The 19,557-nt window shown below is 41.0% G+C and overlaps 1 protein-coding gene across 4 annotated transcripts in view; it reads left to right on the top strand.

Annotated features, from left to right (window-relative positions):
• The first annotated feature begins 4,841 nt into the window (after positions 1–4,841).
• gse1b (Gse1 coiled-coil protein b) overlaps positions 4,842–19,557 on the top strand; it is a 244,655-nt gene continuing 229,939 nt past the window's right edge. For 2 of the 4 annotated variants that reach the window (XM_026914361.3, XM_034305533.2), the window contains exon 1: positions 4,843–7,582. In XM_026914361.3, coding sequence (XP_026770162.3) covers positions 5,312–7,582 — 2,271 coding nt within the window. In that variant the 5' untranslated portion in view covers positions 4,843–5,311. Of the gene's footprint in view, positions 7,583–19,557 lie in introns of all 4 variants that reach the window. The other 2 variants (XM_034305534.2, XM_026914360.3) reach the window with 2 other exon arrangements.

Raw genomic sequence — 19,557 nt, 5'->3', positions numbered from 1 at the left:
TCTATTCTTTTATACGGTTTGTGAGAACTCACATGTTCGTTTCACCGAGCTCAAATCCCTGTGTGTGCTCTAAATGCCATTTTCCCTGCAGCTTGGGCCGAAGCTGTGCCACCCGGAGCAGAACGATGGAACCATACAGTGCCAGCCTCACAGGTCTTGGCAGAGAAAGTGAGGATTAGATGAAGAAAGAAAAGAGAAGCTGAGATAGAGACAAAGGAAAGTGAAGAAGGAATGAGAAAGCTTTTCACGGCTGATCGGGTACAGTCACATGATTTCTAAGAGATAAAATAGAAATATAAGGAATTGGTTGCAGGGCTTTATAAATAATATATCACCGTAACATTCTCAGAGGTAACATTTTCATTTGTCTTGGGCAAAAAATGTTAATGTTATAAACATGGTATTGTGCAGTGGGTAGCGATGCTCTCTCACAGTCCCTGCTTTGATCCTGAGTTTGGGTTACGGTCTGTTCCGCATGTTCTCCCCATGTCTGCATGGGTTTTCTCTGGCTTCTCCACAATGAGTGTGAATGTGTGTGTGTGTGTGTGTGTGTGTGTGTGTGTGTGTGTGTGTGGATGGTGATCAGCAATAGACTAGTAGCATCCCATCCCAGGTGTATTCCCACCTCACACCTTCCCGGGTTAGGCTCTGGATTAATGCTGCATTTGACTTACCTCAGAAGTGGGAAGTTAGAACTGCATCATTTTTTAACAGGTACAAAGTGAGAAAAAAACGTGGACATGGATGAGTGATGTTGTTTTTCTCCTCAGAACAGTCATTGTTATAAATTTAACGGGCAAATATGTCTGTATGTTGATTGATCTAAAGCAGATACTTGTATATACAGTATAATGCATTTAAAGGTTCTGAGTTGAGGAGAGTATTCTTTGGTTTTTACTGGTCAGATGTAGGAAATTATGAATAATGACCTTTGAATGCAGCAAAAGTACTTATTGAAGATGAATGAATGCATTATAAGAAAACTGTATGTATGTATTTGCAGAGCTTTAAATGTAATATAGCACCATTTTCAATGGTTTTTGAGAGATTCTAAGATTAAATCTGATCTTTTCTATTCAAAGAGTTAAAGTTAAAAAGCTGTATCTGTTTTAACCTTATTAAGAGTCAAACCTTTATGTCTCAGTATCTTAAAATCACACCTTAAACAATTTATTTCTATTTTTATTTTTCCCAGAAGAGGATGGCTTCTCTTTTGATTCTGACTCCTCAACGTTTCTTCCTCATGTCGTCTCAGGGAGTTTTCCCTTGTCACTGTTCATTACGGATCTAAATCTACGCCCAGATTTCTGAAAAGCAGCTTTGTGACAGTGTCTAGTGTTGAATTATAATTCTAAGGTGTAAGATGTGTGAATTGAGGTGTGACACATTTCACTTTAATTTCCTTATAGTGTGTGTACTCTGTATGAACATCAGCATGTAGCTCAGTACCAGTGCATGTTTTTTTTTTTTCTTTGAAAATAACTGTACTGTATTTGTAATTTCAGACATTTTCCAGAAGAGGGCAGTGTAACAACCATGGCTCAGTCAAAAAAAAAAGTTCTGTTACAGACAGAAATACACACTATGGGTCAAGGGTCAATCTACAGAAAAAAAAGCCTCAAGTCACTTGCTTTATGTGTCTTAATGTAATTATTTAAACTTTTTTATTTTGGTGTGCTCATACTTATCATCTAACCATCATCATTATTTACGGGTGCATTTCTGTGTATCTAAAATGATTTAAAGGATATAATTCAAGCGTAGAGCTATAAATATGCAAACAAATAAAACTAAAATGGTCTGGAAGACAGAGATATTGATTTATTAGGAAATAAATATGTTTTATTTTAATAAAGAAATAAATACATCAGGTGAGGTCCAGTGTAAGCTCTTTAATATATTATTTCTGAAAATAGAGATTAGGTATTTTTAAAGGATTTAATGTCTCTTATGGGGTTTTACAAAAGTCAAATCTTTCATGAACAATAAATATGGTTTAGCATATACTGTATGATAAACGTCTTTGAAGACTTTCCGTATTTTCATCCAGGCTGAAACTCGACATGTTGCACGCAGACTTCTGCGATCCAGATGAGTAGCTGTTGACCAACAGTCAAATCGTGCAAAAACTTTGAGAAAAAATGCTGAAAACAAGATGGCTGGCTTTCCTCCACGCGATCACACAAGGAAACGGAGCCCACACAGAGCACTGAAGCTTTTCCTTTCCAGGTCCCTGTTCGAAACGAGAATTCCGAGCTGGGAATTTTCTCTGGATGAGTTTAACTTATAGGGCTGCAGAGCAAGGCATGGTGGTGTCATCAAATTTTATGGGGGAGATGATGAGATTCAGCGACTCAGCAGTGTATGTCTATCTCATGATATCTTTCCTGCACCTACATTTCACATTAATCTTTAGAATTAAGGTGTGATTTTCTTCAATGGCATCCAACAGTTATTTTAGTTTAAACTTCTTTCATTGACATGTTGGTAGATTTTCACTTTGCTTAAGAGTTTACCCACAATGCCATTTGACTACCTGCTAATAGTGCTGGACTAGGTTTTAGCCCTCGCTTCATGCCTGCGTAAAGAGAGCGATGCAGCGGTGCTTTGGTGTTTTGGTCTGTCCAGCTCTCTCACCTCATCGTCTATACGCTCTGCTCAAACAGATCAGCTTCCACAGCTTCAGTGTTCATGCTATAACCACCGTCAACACCAGCACGCTCATCATCTCATAGATCACTGACTAGAATGAAGCTCTGTCATAACTCAAATGCATCATAATATTCTGCATCTTTGCATCCAACATCTCCCACTACTACACTTCTACACTGGATTTCTCATTTACATGATGCTAAAGGTTGCTGGAAAATGGTGAGCGAGAAAAAAAAAAAAGCTCTTGCTCTTGAGCTAACAGTGAATCCTGAGTGTTATCGCTTACGTTTTGAGAAAATTGTTAATAAATATTGTCAGTAAATATGTCCCCCTGTGACATCAGAGCGACACACAACCGATAACTTCTCACAGGAATAACAAAAATACAGCATCAACCAACAAATCAGCACCAGAATCAGAAATTTTCCAATATAAACATATTGTCTTTAATGTGACAATAAATCACATTTAAGCTCCAGTAAATGTCTTCATGCTTTATTCGCTTTACTGTTCTAAACTCTGAAAGAAATGGTTTGTCCGTGTCTATGTGTATAATTAGATTCTTTTCAAAAAGGCATGTGCTTCTAGGGTTGAACCCAGACAGACAGTTCCCACTCCCGCTTCTGTCACTATTCCTGGCTTTCATTTCACGATTCCTTCATTCTCTACTTACATGCACGTACGCATCATATAATTTAGCTCTTCCCCTTCTATATGTTTAACCATATGGTTTCTAACCAACTGCATGTTGCAGCTCATAATATTCACTTTTAGCATTGAAGCATGCTTGAAAATAATACAGTAAAGAATGATTAAAAAAGAAGAGTAGTTCTGGCTGCAGTTCGAATCACAGATTTATATTAATGCATTCGTTCTAATCTTTTCTATAAGAACACAGGGACTTGTATGATCGACCCTCCACATAATCTAAGTCTAATATAAAATGTATTAAAACTTTACTATTGAACAAAGAACAACATTAATCTGGTGAAGTTTTCTGTAAGAAGATATTTGTTTTATATTATGGAAGGAGTCTCCAGTGTCAGCATATTTCTGACGTGGGAACGTTTTCAGGACAGAGGACTGTACACACCGCAGTTTCTCAGTAACGTGACAAGCTGCAGTTATTTTTGTTTTATGAAATTCAAGACAGAGAAAAAAGAAAGTGAGGGAAAGACCATTTATAGCTGCTATAACATAATCGAGAAGAAGAACTAACTTGTTTCACAGATGTTTCACAACATTTAACTATAAACTGATTAAAAAAAGAAAAGTACGTCATTTTTTAATAAATTAAACATTCTCATCTTTGGCACAATGATGTGGTGTAAGAGGAATAAACGCTTGTGGATGTGCTGTTACAGCAAAATAATCAACTTCAGGGCTGTAAGAGTAAATCTGTTGTTGATTACTTTCCTATTACAGCATGACTCAGAGTGTTTTATTCCTTCGATTCAATTCAGTTTTTTATATAGTGCTTTTAACAGTGGATACTGTCATAAAGCAACAAAATTATGGAAGCTATAAGTTGCATTTTAGATATAAAATGATATAAATATAAAAACGATATATTTAGTTATAAAGTTTCTTATATATAAGATGCATTTTAATCTGTTTAATCCAACCAGCCTGAATGACCTAATGCTCTAAACGTGCTGTTGATGTGTTACTTACTGAAAGACAAGCTGTAAATAAAAAATGATATTTGTTAAATGAATATTTTTGTGTGTGGGTGTGTTACATCGTTGGTCACGTGACCAGAGCCATTTCCTTCCAGCATGCACTTGAAAAAGGAAAGTAAGTAAAACATGTTATAATGTGAATTATACCTGGTGTATTTAAATTAAATGGATATATTATTGATAGTATCATTGTACAGCTACATTAATTACTGTTTAGATATGAGGAGTAAATGTAAAGGTAAACATGTAAATACTTCACTTTTAAACTTTATAATATTGTTTTTTAAATGTAACAGAAGGGAATAAAGTTTGTCTGAGGTACGAGGTGGAATTTAATGTCAAAGCTGATTGCCTTCTGAATGAAACTTATATTTTTATATGATTTTGTTAAAGATGTGGCAGTGACTGATATCCAGAGAAACCAGTGTGTGTGCAGTCACACAGCTGATCGCAGTTTGGGACTCAGTGGATTAAACTCAGTACACTTACAGATTTCAAGGCCATGTGGAGGAAGCACCGTGTTGGGAATATTTGCTAATCGTGTTTGCCCACATGTTTCATTTCCTAATATACGGTGTCCTTTTACACCACAGATGTTTTGAGGCACTGGCCGTGGGAGCCTGAGCGCGTTTGGAGATGGCGCTGTGCGCAGAGTGAGCAGCCCGAAGTTCCGCACAGCGCAGACTGAAAGTTGGCTCATAACAAGCGCACACCTCGAACACGGACTGGATTTTCTCTTTGGATTACACGCGGAATTTCACTGCAACATGCACACACCGGACTCGGCGTGACACAGGACGTGTGTGTCTGAGTGTGAGTGTGTGAGTGTGTGTGCTGGGGTTTTGTCGGAGGACTCTCATGTAAAGGAGTGAACTTTGCTGAAGTTTTCTTTGCTGAGTTTTTTTTTTTTTTTTTTTATGCGAGTTGTTTTTGGATCGCAGTGACTTTGTGATACGGATGTTTTCCCCAAGCGGAGAATGAACGACGAGGTCGGCGATAAGGACGCGGTTGCTGTGCCGCGGAAGCACCGACTCATGTCCGCGGTCCACGGAGGTGCATCTCCCGGGCTCGCGTGCAGACCGGGTCGCGTGCCGAACGGCGTCTCGTTGGTGCACTGCTTCATATGCGGCAGCGGAGTGACGCCGGGCAAGGAGCTGCAGCTGCAGGTTAAGTTCCGGCACGGGAGCACGCCTTTCTTTCCGTTCTTGCAAGGCCAGGAGCCGGCACCGGGCGCCGCGGAGGTCGGCGCCGACGGGCACGCGCTCGTGTGCGCCGTGTGCCACTGCTTCCTGCGCGAGCAGTGGAACGCGTTCGAGCGCAGCCGCACGCCGCTCGACAAACGCGTGTACTGGCTCAAGAGACCGCACCAGTGCGACGCGCGCCGCGCGCCCCGGGACTGGAACGCGGCGCGAGACGCGGACGCCAGACCGTCCGTGAGCGGTCAGAACGGTGACGGCGACGGCGACGAGTCGGATTTCTCGTCGTTCTCGGATAACGAGCAAGCCTCGGATCAAGACTCGGATGCCGCAGACAGGGGAGGAGGAGTAGAGGAGAAAGGGAAGTGCCTCAAAGTTCCCGCTGCCGGTAGAGCGTGCAGGGACGGCGCCGGGATTAAGAGCAGTTCCGAGTCACAAAGCGCTGCGCGTTACCGGGTCGGTGTTTACAACACTCAGGACGCTGAGAGGTCTGAGAGCGCGCTGCTGTCTGGCTCTGTGATGATGAATCACGTGTCGCAGACGACGTTGGCATTGGCACGGCTCCACGGGAACCTGGCACGGCGTGATTGTGAGAGCCCTTCCGGTGACACACCCACCCAGGACGGAGGGATTGTAATGCGGGACAGACGAAGCGGCTGGAACTCCAGGCTGCAGCAGCTGCTCTTCGGCCCTGGTGAGGATATTGCACACGCACATGCCAAAGAAGCCGGGCTTAACCAGTTGTGTGACTCGGAAGCATCTGATGGCAACGAGATTAATGTAACAAGTGATGAAGATAAGGAGGATGAGAGGAAAAGACAGCAAGTTGGATACCAGGTTATGGGCAGACACGTGTGCTACATCTGTGGCAGTGGACTTCTACCGGGCATTCGCTTCGAAGTGTGTGTACAAAAGCAGGAGAGAGCTGCCACTGAGCCTTTCTTCCCCTTCCTGTGGCTGCACACACCTCCGCCAGACGCACTGCCGATAAGCCCAGGAGGCCGCACGCTAGTGTGTGCCAGCTGCCACGCGTCACTTATGCAGCAGTGGCAGGGCTTTGAGCTGGCGGATGTACCTGTCCTGCAGCGTCTTTATGTAGTGCCAGTTAACGTAGGTGCCACAACGTCGCCCGATATGGATGGCATCGGGTCTTTACCCAAAATTCGCCCTCTCTCTTCTATACATCCTCCCAGGGAGGCCTGCTATTTATGCGGGCAGGACTGTGCCCAAGACATCAGGGTGGCATATTCCCGCGCAGGGGTAGGAAAAGCCCGTGGTGCCATGTACTTTCCATTTATCAACCTGCTTCCATGCCCACCCAACGCCCAAAGCATGCGAGATGGCCAAGTACATTGCTGCGCCACCTGTTACACCATCTTAGAGGACATCTGGGCGGCCTACCATCTCTGCCTTAGTGAGGAGCTTATCACTTCCGTCAGCACCTTCCTTGGGAGATATCACCAGACCACTACTGCAGGTGGAGTCTCAAGCAGCCTTGTCAGAGCACAGGAGAGCATTTCTGCGTCCCTTCACCACACCTCCGTGTGCTACCTGTGCGGGGCGGAGCTCTCTGCAGGCACAGAGTACCAGCTTCATGTGAATCCTCCTGGACGATGCGGAGAGAAAGAGCCCTTCTTCCCTTTCCTCACCGTGCATACACCGGCCCCTCGCGCCCGCCCTGCGGATGCCACCGGCCTGGTGGCTGCTTGCTCCCTGTGCTATCATGACCTGCTGGCTCAGTGGGCGCAGCACGAGGCTGCAGGATCAGGGCCCTCTAGCAGCCCCTGGTCACGTCAATACAGCTGCGAATCTTTTGTCTGCTTTTTCTGCAGGCAGGAGAAGAGGAGGGCGCTGGGTTTGAGGGCAGTCACCGTCGCTCGGCTGCCCGTCTTCCTCTATGCCCCACGCGTTAGCCACACTCTTGTGGTGGATGATGGGAAACAACTTACAATTGGCTCGTGTGTGGAATGTAAATCCATGGTGTTGGCTGGACAGAACATGCAGCAGGATGGCACGCTGGACCGTGGAAGACCAGCAGGGACTAAGCAGAAGGTAAGAATACGTGGATGCTATTTCATTTCTACTTCGCAGATCTGTTTCCGGAGAAGTGCTGGCTCAGAGTGTTTCATGATGTTCCAAACCAGTGCTCTCATAGCTAACAGTGGAATGTGAGATTTTCTCTATGAATGCTGGTTTATTGCTACAGTTATGCTGAAGAAGATATATATGTAAAGAAATTGTGTGTTTATACCGAAGCTTGAAGGCACATCACTGTATTTTCCATCTGTGGAGAGAGGGGCAACTCGGCCAGGCGGTGGAGGGGAGATAAAGCGTGGAGCCTGTCGCATTAGAGAAATAAATAAACATTTGGAAACGGGCAGCTTTCCTCCAACCGCTGTTAAAATGCAGCCTTCATGGCCAAGGCAAGCTTTGTCTGATTCCTGTGGGGTTTGTGCGAGGGAGGAAACAGAGAGTGTGTTCATAGAGGAATCCAGGTAAGAAATCCTGATGAAGTGGGGTTGCACAGCTTATATAAGACAGACAGTGGGTGTGTGTGTGGGAGGAGGTTGTGTGTGGCATTTGTGCTGTGAAGGATGAGACTGTTTTGTTGTTTACTCACTCCCTGATCCAGTAATCTTTCCACTCTGATGCCCTGGAGCTTGGCAAAGCCTTTGGTGGTGCTATGGATGCTCAGCTCTACAGACTTGACGTCTGAGTAAAGGGATGGGTGACTATATGGGGAGAGATATGGAAGTATGATGGAACATAACGTAAAGCAAGGGTCAGAGGGTTCACTCAGCAGGGAAGCTGCAGAAGAAAGAACTGTGTGCAGCAAGAAATGAGATGAAGCATACAGGGAATAGGTAAGGTAGGAATAATCAGGGATAATCTGTGCATTTCTGTTCTAAGCAACCATCCAAACACCAATTGTCCAGCTGTTTGGCTGAGCTGCTAATTTCTGCTCTCTCTGGAAGGGCTTGATTAAGTTATTCCTGAGGCTGACACCAATGACTGAAAGAAGAGGAGCTGGAGGAAGTTATGTCTTCTGCAGAGGTGTTTAATTTGGAGCATAGAATGGTAGATTGACTTTATGGAACATGCCATGAAAAGTCTGGGCTCTTTGGAGACACCATGTTGCTGTTTTAATTAAAAAAAAATCATTAGAGGCAAAGAGAAGGCAGAATTTTGCTCCCAGCTGTGTGATAGAAAGCACTTTACTCCCACTAACCCTCTCATGTTCCTACTCTGATCCAAACACAGCCATCTGAACGTGTGGAATCAAGCCAGAAGCTTTTTCGAGGGGTGTGATTGTGGGAATGGGGTTTTCCTGGACGGCAAGGTGTTCTGCTTGGAGCCAAGTCATGATCTCATAGCTAATGTTGGTGGAGAGGGAGAGAGAAGGAGGAAGAGGGGTAATAATGGCTCCCGTGGTGAGAGAAACAGGTGCTGTGTCCTCTAGTGACATGTGATCTGTGCTTAAGTGCTGATATCCTTGTGTGTCAGGGTCAAGACAGAAGTTGTACTTCTCTTCTCTTCTCTTCTCTTCTCTTCTCTTCTCTTCTCTTCTCTTCTCTTCTCTTCTCTTCTCATGTTTCAGCCTGGTTAGATGTTTCTAATCAGGTACGCAATCCAGATTCTTCTGCATAGGCAAAAGATTACACGCCTTTCTCACTTTCCTTTGCTTTGGCACTGTGAGATGGTAAAGTGTAAATTGGGTGTCAGTTTGTTGGCTACATCTAAATTAGCTGGTGTAATGGGAGATGCACTGGACTCTGGTGCAAGTCAGACACTTTATATATAAAGTTTAGATATATATATATATATATATATATATATATATATATATATATATAAAGAGATGTGCTCATCAACTGGAATTGCACCATAATTACACAAACGCCCAATGTAAAAGCACTTCATCCACCTCAAGGTTTGACTGAGATGCTTTTCTGCTCACCATGGATGTAAAAAGTGCCTGTTTGAGTTAAGGTAACATTCCTGTTAGCTGGAACCAGTCTGGTCATTCTCCTCTGTCCTAGCAAGGCATTTCTCCCTGCAGAACAGCCATTTGCTGGGTGTTTTTTGTTTTTCGCACCATTCCGTCTAAGCTCTACAGACTGTTGTGTGTGAAAATCCCAGGAGGTCAGCTGTTTCAGAAATGCTCAAACCACCAACAATTATGCCAGAGTCAAAGTCACTGAGTTCACATTTATTCCCCATTCTGATGTTTGATGGGAACATTAACTGAAGCTTCTGACCTGTATCCACATGATTTTATGCATTGTGCTGCTGCCACATGATTGACTGACTGGATAATTACATGAATGAACAAGTGTACAGGTGTTTCTAAAGACCGGTGAGTGTATGTTTTATTACTTACATTTAGTACACAGTCTATTTTACTTTCTTTGTTGATCATTTTATTCTGTTCTGAAGTACGTTGAGTAATTTCTACAGTACACAATATGTATCATGATATACAGCATGCTGCATTACAAATAAACCTTTACAAATTAGTTTGATACTTTTTATTGAATGTGTACAAAATAAAAAGGAGGGGAAAAAATTACAATATCACGATACCCACCACATCTTAAAAAAGAGTATTGTGACATAATTTATCATAATATTGATGTTATATTGTCATATCGCCTGGCTCTAATGGCAACAGAGAAATCATGTGACTAAAATGCTAGGATAGTCCACCATTCCATAAAATAAGCAATTGTGTTGATTGTGTTGTAATTTTGATTACAGAAGTGTTTTTTTTCTGTGACTATTGTGTTTGAATATTCAGTGGTTTACATACTGGCTCTTTTGGTTCTGGTACCCTGGCAAGAGGAACCAAATTCATCATGAGTACTTAGTTACAGTACGGCCCACTTGGCACTGGAAATAAGGGTTTTTAACGGCAATATACTGGCATTATTAGTGTGTAGAACAAAGCTAAACCCTCCACAGGCTAATGCTAGTTACAATACAACAGCAAACCTACACTAAGCATGTTTTCACTAAGCATGTAGTGCTGGCTTGCTGGCTTGTTTTTTTTTTTTAAAGGGTTATTTTTTTTGGGTGATATTTTCTAAAAAGCCACAATGCAAACAGGTACTGCACATCTAACACTTTCATCTGTGTGCATTTTCAGTGTTGCAGATCGACATGAAAGCACCCACATAGCACATTCCTCTGAAAAGAGAGAGGAGAGATGAACCCTTCAGGAATAAGCGAACACGCTCTCATACTTGCACTGAAGTATCCTCATGAGTGCAATAGCGTGTGTGTGTGTGTGTGTGTGTGTGTGTGAACTTGACCAGATGGATGATAAGGGGGATGGCGTCAGGAATCTGTTTGCATGTGAACATATTTTACTTGTAGATCTGTGTGTGTCTCTGTGTGTGAGTGTGTGTGTCTGTGTGTGTGTGTAACTAGAGTAGTCCCTCTGAATACACAGTCTGCACTGGATGAGGCATTTGGAATGGCAACAAAACCAACCATGCAGGCATTCTGGCAGTATTTTTTGAGTTTAGTGATAATAACATCCAAAGACATGTTTCTCAGCAGATGCTGTCACACAAAGACCTTCTAGACTGTGGTTCATTCACATTGTCTTAAATTCCATATGTAATATAATACACACCGGTGCTGTGTATGTGACCTGTCTCCCATTAATGTCGCACGAACAGACCCAGTGCAGGAAATACTACATTTCCCATGAGGCCCTGTTGAGGGCCACATAGCCACAGTCAGAACCAAGGGTCAAACCTGGAGCAAGAATCAGCCTATAACCCAGTTTGACTGATTACTTAGTGTATGTTTATGTGTTTCTGAAGCTGAATCTGTACTGGGCTTGTGTGATATCACAATTTACTCATTTCTACACTACAGCTTCCTGATCCAGCCATGAGAATGATATCAATACATTCTTCTTTTGTCAAAGACATTCTTAAAGGCTATCAGAAAAAAAAAAGTAAGTATGAATAATTTTGGAAGCCATTTTGTGAAAAAGTGTTAATTACCTTACACTGTCACGACTTACAGTGTACTCTAATTGCACTTTTACTCCAATTGCATTATATTAATAATTATGCCAAATAATTAAATTTTATAACACTTTGTGATCAGTTGTGACCGTAATTGATTGCGTTTAAGACATACTTATATACTATGCTACGGGGTGTCCCAAAAGTCTCTGTACACAGGGGAAATTAACACTTTTTCGCAAAATGGCTTCCAAAATTATTCATACTTACTTTTTTTTTTTATTTCCGATAGCCTTTAAGAATGTCTTTGACAAAAGAAGAATGTATTGATATCATTCTCATGGCTGGATCAGGAAGCTGTTGCAAGGATGTAATGGACATGCAGTTACATTCATAATTACACTCATAATTCAGACCACTACTCCGTTTTCCAGTTACAGTTAGTGTTTGAATTTTAAAAGCCTCTTATGTAGCCTTTAAACCTAATATCTGTATATAGTCTTATGGATCTTCTAGATTAGTAAATACTTTTATAGGGTAAGGGTTTTTAAATTCGAGACACAGCTCATGACAACAATCACGCCGACAGCAGAAAGTTTTAAAGAGAAACAGAGCTCGTGAGTGTGTTTAACGTTACTGTGCACGTAATCGCTAAACACTAGAATAGACTTGGAATCCAGACAAACAGGGATGTTTTGGCGCCGATGTGCCATCTAGTGAATGCCGCTTTTAATCCTCCAGAAGTACACAAGATACGTAAGCGAGTGTGAGAACAATGCCGCTGTTTTGCATGCACACGAAAAGTTATGCTTCAAGTATAAACCAGCCTTTACTCTCTGTAATAGCGTGAGATGTCCTGCAGAAACTTGCAGCCGTGGTGACGTCTCAGTCGTTTACATGTAATCCTAATGACACTCAGCAGCGTTACTTCATGGATTTAGGTTTGATTTTTTTGTGTAATTTTTGCTCATCTGTTCTGAACAGATAATTTTATTCTTTTAGACGTGGCTCTCGATTCGATATATCTGAGTATTTAACAGACTGCATAATAGTTGATGAGTTGTGAGGTGTAATAAACAATTTAACTTAATCAAGCTCCTTCCTCTGAAGAAGTAGCTCCTCCTACTAGTGTTAAAAAAAACATACACAGTCAGGTGAGTGGGTAGCATACTAGCATATTAGCTTGTTAAAAACAGCAAGGACAGAAGCGAACAGGACCCGGAAGATTTCCCCATATCCATAAGGTCTGGTGTATGGGAGCATTTTGGCTTCCTGGTAAGTTACGACACTGGTGGCCAGTGAGTGGTGTACCGAAACGTAACGTGTGCCGAATCTCCCAGATAAGATTCTCATACACTAGAGCTAATACCACAAGCACATCTACTATCCAAGATGGTGAGAAGATAAGTTCAGATTTTTGTATGTATGTCAGGGGTGTAATGACATACAGGTATCACTATCTGTAAACCAGAAGTGGGCGTGGCCTAAAGCAGAAGGTGTCCATTTTAAAGTCAGTTTGAACCCCAATACATACAAAGCAGTATCAACAGCATCAATGTGGTGTATGAAGTCTGGCTCTGACAGTTCCTCAACCTCAGCTACCTCACTCCATTTCATAATTATTCTCAACTACAGATGTGCACCACTTTTTTAAAAATGAATCCAGCTGTTATTTTTGTTTGTACCTGCCAGTGATATTAATTTCTATTGAATTTACTTAGTTCTGTTTCCTAAATAAACTAAATATAAATAAACTAGTAGCTTAATTTAAACCACCATGGCCCTGACCAAGCAGTTACTAATGAGGAATGAATGAACGTGTTACACAGTGCCATGAACGTGGTCACTGTTTGTCCCGTGAGTTTCACATCTAATCTATAGCTCATTCCCACATGAAAGTACATACGAACTTTTCTGATAAGCTTTGTAAAATACTCTGCCTCCTATTCGTGTCTGTATTTATCTTCATTTAAAACATACTATCTGTTCATCCCTAATGTATATAAATAAAAGCTGACTTCATAGGTAATTTATTTAGCACGGGTTGTTTTGTTGAGGGTGTAACAGGGCTAGTGTTTCTATATATATATACGTACAGTGTATATATATAGACAACCAAGCAACTGCTTAGTGCATGAATTAAATAAGGGCTGCCAAATATACCAATTCAACCAACGTTTTAGATGTTGACTCAGTCCTTTTACCATGCTCTCTTTGAGCGTGCTCAGTAAGCCTGTGGTGTCTGATTACTGTAGGAGGATGTTTACATTGGCACAGCATTATACTGTAGCTGTGGTTTTAAATGTGCTGATTTTGTGTGAATGTGTTGATGTGAATGAAAAAGAATTGGTACATACCAAGAGAGGAGGAAGGGCACACACCATTTTTGATTTAGGACATGAATGGCCTTTATCTAACAGCAAACAGCTGTGTGAATTTGCGCCACTGGAACAACACGTCCTCGGGGCTTTATTTGTGCTTAAACCACAGCACTGCTGAATTCTTGAATCTGATTGTACAGCAGACCATCCACATACATTAAGCCTAACCATAAACTGATTTCAAAAAACTTGTTTAACAATGAAAAACTTGCTTTGTCAGTGCTTTGAGGTGAAACTTTTTCTTTTAATTTTCTCCAGAATAGAGGACTTTGCACTTTGCGATTTTTCAGAAAGAACAAGAAGAAGAACAAGAGGCTGGTGAGGGAACGATGTAAGCATTAACAGGAACCTGTTTTAGCGGATGTTCCACAACATTAGATGTAACTGTAAACAGATAAAAAGTGATGCGTCATTGATTAATATACAAAAATTGTAATCGTTGGTAAATTGCTGTGATATGAGAGGAATAAAACACTTTGTGATGTGCTGTTAGAGGAAAATAATCACCTTTGGGGTGATAACAGTAACTCAGATTTATCACCGCACCCTGTTGTTGATTAATTCCCTATAAGAACACAACATGGATGTTTTATTCCTTATAAGCATGTTTTATTCCTTACATAAAAAAATATCATGTTGCTCAAGTGTGCTGCTTTTGCTGAAAATGCTAGTGTGTTGGTGCTATAATATTTCATTTGTTTAAAGGTGGGATTTGTTACATTTTTCATGTTGAGGCCATTAATTTCAAATTGAGCAGAAAATCCACAATGTTGTTTTGTCCAGAGAGGAAGAATGGCAAGTGTCAACCCTAGTAATGTACTTATGTGGACTGTATACACACTGTTATCTCTGTATGAACACTTTTAAGCAATGCTGTACTCAGTTGTGATCTGTTTTGCATCTAATCCTAATTTGCTGCACTCTGGTACACTGTACATTCCTCATAAGACCTTTGAGCCAGAAGCTTCGGCTCCAGTAGTCGCTCTTAAACCCACACACACGTACACGGCTGCTCTTAGTAAGATCAATGCAAAGCTACAGATGATTCTTCTCACACTCAAGAGCATATCATAAATGAAAACCCAGCTTTATGATGATGAAGTATCAAGAACTCTGTTTGCTTAACATCTACAGCGTTATGTCATGGAAGACCTGGAGAATCATCTTTAGAAGATTGCTGTAATAAGACTACCAGCAATGAAACACTCTCTCTCGCTCTCTCACTGTCTCTCTCTCTCACTATCTATCTTCTTCCAGCATTTTGGCATTAGGAGCCCATTTTACTCCTGAAAAAACATCATTCTCCACGAGATAGTAAGTTATAGCAAGACTATATAGTGCAAACTAAATGAATTCATATTGACTCATTATTAATTGTTTCTACTAGGTTCACCACACAAATTCTAGAAATCAAATATTCATGAGACTAAATATGAAAAACCTCCTACTGCGGTGCATTTCAGCATGAACAGAGTTGACTATTTTACAGACTTTTCTCTGGTTGAGATGTGTACACTGGAACCTTCTTCTGTTTTCATAAAAGATTAGATAAAATGGGATCAAAATATACAGAACTTTGGGAGATTAAAATATTCTTCAATTGGAAAATCCGTGCTGATTTTTTCCAGCTGCCATGTCGTCCTCCTTTAACATCACTCTCACTATTTTTAAAAATCACGTAGTGATTCATATCCATATCAGCAGAACATCAGAGTAATGGTGATCTTTTATCCAGTAATCGCTATTACATATCCATGTCATTTAAGATTGTTCATTAATTTTAGCCCCAGTGTGAATCTGAAATCATGAAAAACAAGCCAGAGAAGGTTTTTTTGTCATATTTATTGTTTTAAAGCAAAAAAACTGCATACGTGAACATAACATACACAGACCCTGGAGCTTAATGGCCTTTTCACGAGTACTACTTAGTACTACTTTCAAGTGTACCTTCAGGGTTCCTTGAATGGTTAAAAGTTCATAGGAACTCTTTTTGAAAGGGAAACCATCTGTTTTAGGATTTTACAATGAACCTGGACAAAGCGAAGAGCCCTGATGTTTGAAGAAAGTCTAGAAATATTGCTGGATATCTCTATATATCGCTATATCTATTATAAATAAATGTAAACCATCTTTTAGATGTTAGTAGCCTCATTTTCTGTATAGTGCCAACAGTTCACATGTTGGTGACAGGTCTTTTGTGAAGAAGATAAACTGAGAGAAAATGAGGGAATAAGTGAGGTCAAAGGTCACACAGGTGGTGACTGTCCTCTTGACATTCTGTGTTACTCTGTTAAGTGATCAGTCTGCACCCAGGGTCGTAGTTCCTCCTAAGCACCGTGAAACAAGTGATCTCTGTTTTAAGGGTGGTCTTTTGCTATAGTTTGTCTGTGCATTCGTAAGCATCTTTCTACCACAGGAACCTTTTCAGGAACCTAGAAAATGATCAGGATTTCGGTACCTTTGACACATCCAGGAACTTTTAGTTCCTAAGCTTGAAATCAAGGAATCTTTTTAGTTCTTGTGTCTGCTCTAGAGTGTGGAGAGACTGGATGGATATTTCCATACTGAAAGTTGCTATTTGGTACAAATGCAAGCTTTATAACATGACTAACCTTTTTACCTTTTTTACCTGGCCTTTTTAAATATCTACCTTAGGTTTTGATAAAATGATCACAGTTCCTGCAGTGAATATTTAGGGACTGTGTAGTTCTCAGTAAGTAACCTTCCAAAACTTTTTTCATTCGTTCATACATCTACAGTAAGCTCTTTATCCTGGTCAGGGTGGAGGTAGATCCGGGAACACTGGATGCGATGTGGGAATACACCCTGGATATGACGTCAATTTCCTTAAAAGGTTGCAGAGGAAAAACACACACTTCATGTTTGTTGTATCTTTACACGGTATGGATAAAAGTACAGTTTGAGTCTTTCAGATCTTCTTATTTTCATGCTCATCCAAAGTCATTATCACAAGGCCTGGCAGTTGCATGGTGGTCTTTCAGTCTGGTGTGTGTGTGTGTGTCTGTGTGAGCGAGAGAGAGAGAGAGAGAGAGAGAGAGAGAGAGAGAAAGTTCCTGGCAGGTTTTAGGCTCTCTGTTGTTGTGCTCAGCTGAACTCAAGCTGAATTGCATAAATGAGATGGTCCCGTGTGAACCCTGCTCTGTGCCACCCCGCCATTGTGTCCTGACCTGGGAGCGGCTCAAGGGGGTTTTGGGGAGGATTGGAGCACCTAGACGAGGCTTGCACTCTTGGCTCAGACCCTGCACTCCCAAACTGGGGCTCTGAGACTTGGCAGTTCAGCATTTAAACCCTCTGAGGACACCGTGCTGATTTCTCGAGCTGGCAGTGGGCCGAGAACATCTTTTGCTTTCTTTCTGTCTCCTCTCTAACTCTCTCCTCAGCTTATTGAAGACCATATCCAAAGGATACTAGAAATGAGAGAGGTTTGCTGTAGACGGTATTTAGGCCAGGGTGAGCCCTCACTCTGGGCTCCTGTTATGCGAGAATTCAAAACCTCAGGCAACAGGAGCTAATGGAAGGACTGGACAAGTAGCAGAAAAAAAATCTCTGTATATTTTTCTTTGTGCTTTCCCTTAGAAAAGAAAAGTGGCTCTTTTTCCCACCCTTTCCTGTCGGCCAGGATACCTCAACCTGACCTTCTCCACCTTCGCCTGTCTCTGTTAGATCTGACTCCACTCCACGGCTCTTATCTGCGTCAAGCACAGTGGTGTCTGATAACTGAAGAGCACATGGTTAGATGCGCTGTATTTCCTCCTGACACTGACTCAGATTCCTACATTCCCCGTATCAGCTGACATCAAGAACTCTTTCTATTGAGGCTTTGAAAAAGGATGGGAAGTTCCAGTCCAGACAGGACAGTACTGGAACTCTTAAAAGTTAAGTAGTCCTAGTTCCTAGGAATTCCTTGTGGCAATGTTAAGACTACAAAAATAACACTGGTTTGGATGCGTTCATGGATGGAGAAAAGAGGACAACATGAAGTGTTATGTAGTACAGATACAGGAAGCTGTAATCCATCTGCTATTTCTTTACGTGCCGAGTTCCTTTTTGTCTCGTCACCACAGAACTCTCTGTTGCCACAATTGAACAATCCACTGTTCCTTTAAACTCCATGTTTCGTTTAAACATGTTTGTAGCTGTGCAGCGAGCAAGGGTTGAAAATACTTGAGCAACTGTTCTGCATTACTTTACAAAAGTATTATTGAAATCGAATAATTGCACACTTACTCAAGTAAATTTACAAGAAAACAAATGCACTTTACACTCGGCTAGATTTTTGGCTCCGTACTTCTAATTTTAACTGAGTAAGATTTTTGATACCTATACTTTTACGTAAGTCCAGTTTCTCTGTACTTTGTCCTGCTATTGGTGTATTTTAGACAAAGCTCAAACGTTGATATATTAGATTTTTTTAAATTAAAAAAACACACACTGCCAGAACTTTGTTGTCGTCTGTGGTTGGTTGCAGTGGCACTAAATCAGGCGCCGATCCCAACCCAAGACCAAAATGTGCAATTTTTATCAGCAAGAGCAAAATCATGCTGAAAATCATACAGTATTTTATCTGTATTAAAATACTTTCATGTTCTGTACTTTAAGATTTTGCGTGGTGACGTCATGCAAACCGACAGTCTGGCAATTCTGGTGGATTTTTTAAACTGAAATTCTTTGGAGCACCAAAGATTTCACTTGTCCTTGTGAACAGTTCATTAACAACCCCACAGTGTTTCCAGACACATTTTCATTTGCTCCTTTGCCTGATGCTTTTATTGAGACTTGAACTCACGACCTTCCAGTCAGTAGTCCAAAGCCTTAAGCACTGTACCATCACTTCTTGAGTTTTAGTTTCTCACCAAGTTTTATTTTTTCACAGTGAGATGCAATGGATTTTTCCAGAATGCCTCACATATACACCAGGAAAAAGCAAAAAATATTGAGAAAATGGAGACATAGCAATGAGTGACTCAAAAAAAAAAAAAAAAAAGAACATGACTGTTGGTACCAGATGTTTGTTACATATTTCCACAATCTGTATGCTAGCTAGCAGGCTTAACTGCTGTGATTGTTTAGCTATGTTAAACTCTTGCCACCACAGTAGAAAAGTATAAGAGCAGGTTAACATTTATGCCACAGACATACTTTAGAAACCATGTACCCTGTGGTTTCTTAAAGATTCGTAGCTTTAACATTAGCTTTGTCCACTAGAACTTTAACATTAACCTTAACAATTAAGCATATTGATCATATGTCTTATTCTATTTAGTTGCAATATATTATTATTTATGTGCTTAAATATTGCTGTGGCTGAATTCCTGAATCCCGAAAACCTAAAAGGAGGAAAATTCAGGTTTCGTCCAAAATTGGTGTTTTTTCTGCCTACAACATACTTTGGCACCTCAACCTTAAGAAACCATATATAAATATATTTCACTGTGAAAAATAGTCTTGATCTTAGCAAGTGAAACTATCTTGTATATAGGCAAATTCAACTGATATTTCTCCTTAGTAGATTGTTTTTAAACAAATATAAGACTGTGATATTTTTACTCATTTCTAGCTTGAAATTGTCTTATTCTATTGGCAGATCTTTTGCTTATTTAAATCAAGCTAAATTATCTGCCAATAGAATAGGCTTGAAATTAGT

Source organism: Pangasianodon hypophthalmus, chromosome 6, assembly GCF_027358585.1.
Source record: "Pangasianodon hypophthalmus isolate fPanHyp1 chromosome 6, fPanHyp1.pri, whole genome shotgun sequence".
Lineage (NCBI taxonomy): Eukaryota > Metazoa > Chordata > Actinopteri > Siluriformes > Pangasiidae > Pangasianodon > Pangasianodon hypophthalmus.
Note: the sequence above shows the minus strand (reverse complement) of the source record. Positions and strands in the feature narration are given on the sequence as shown.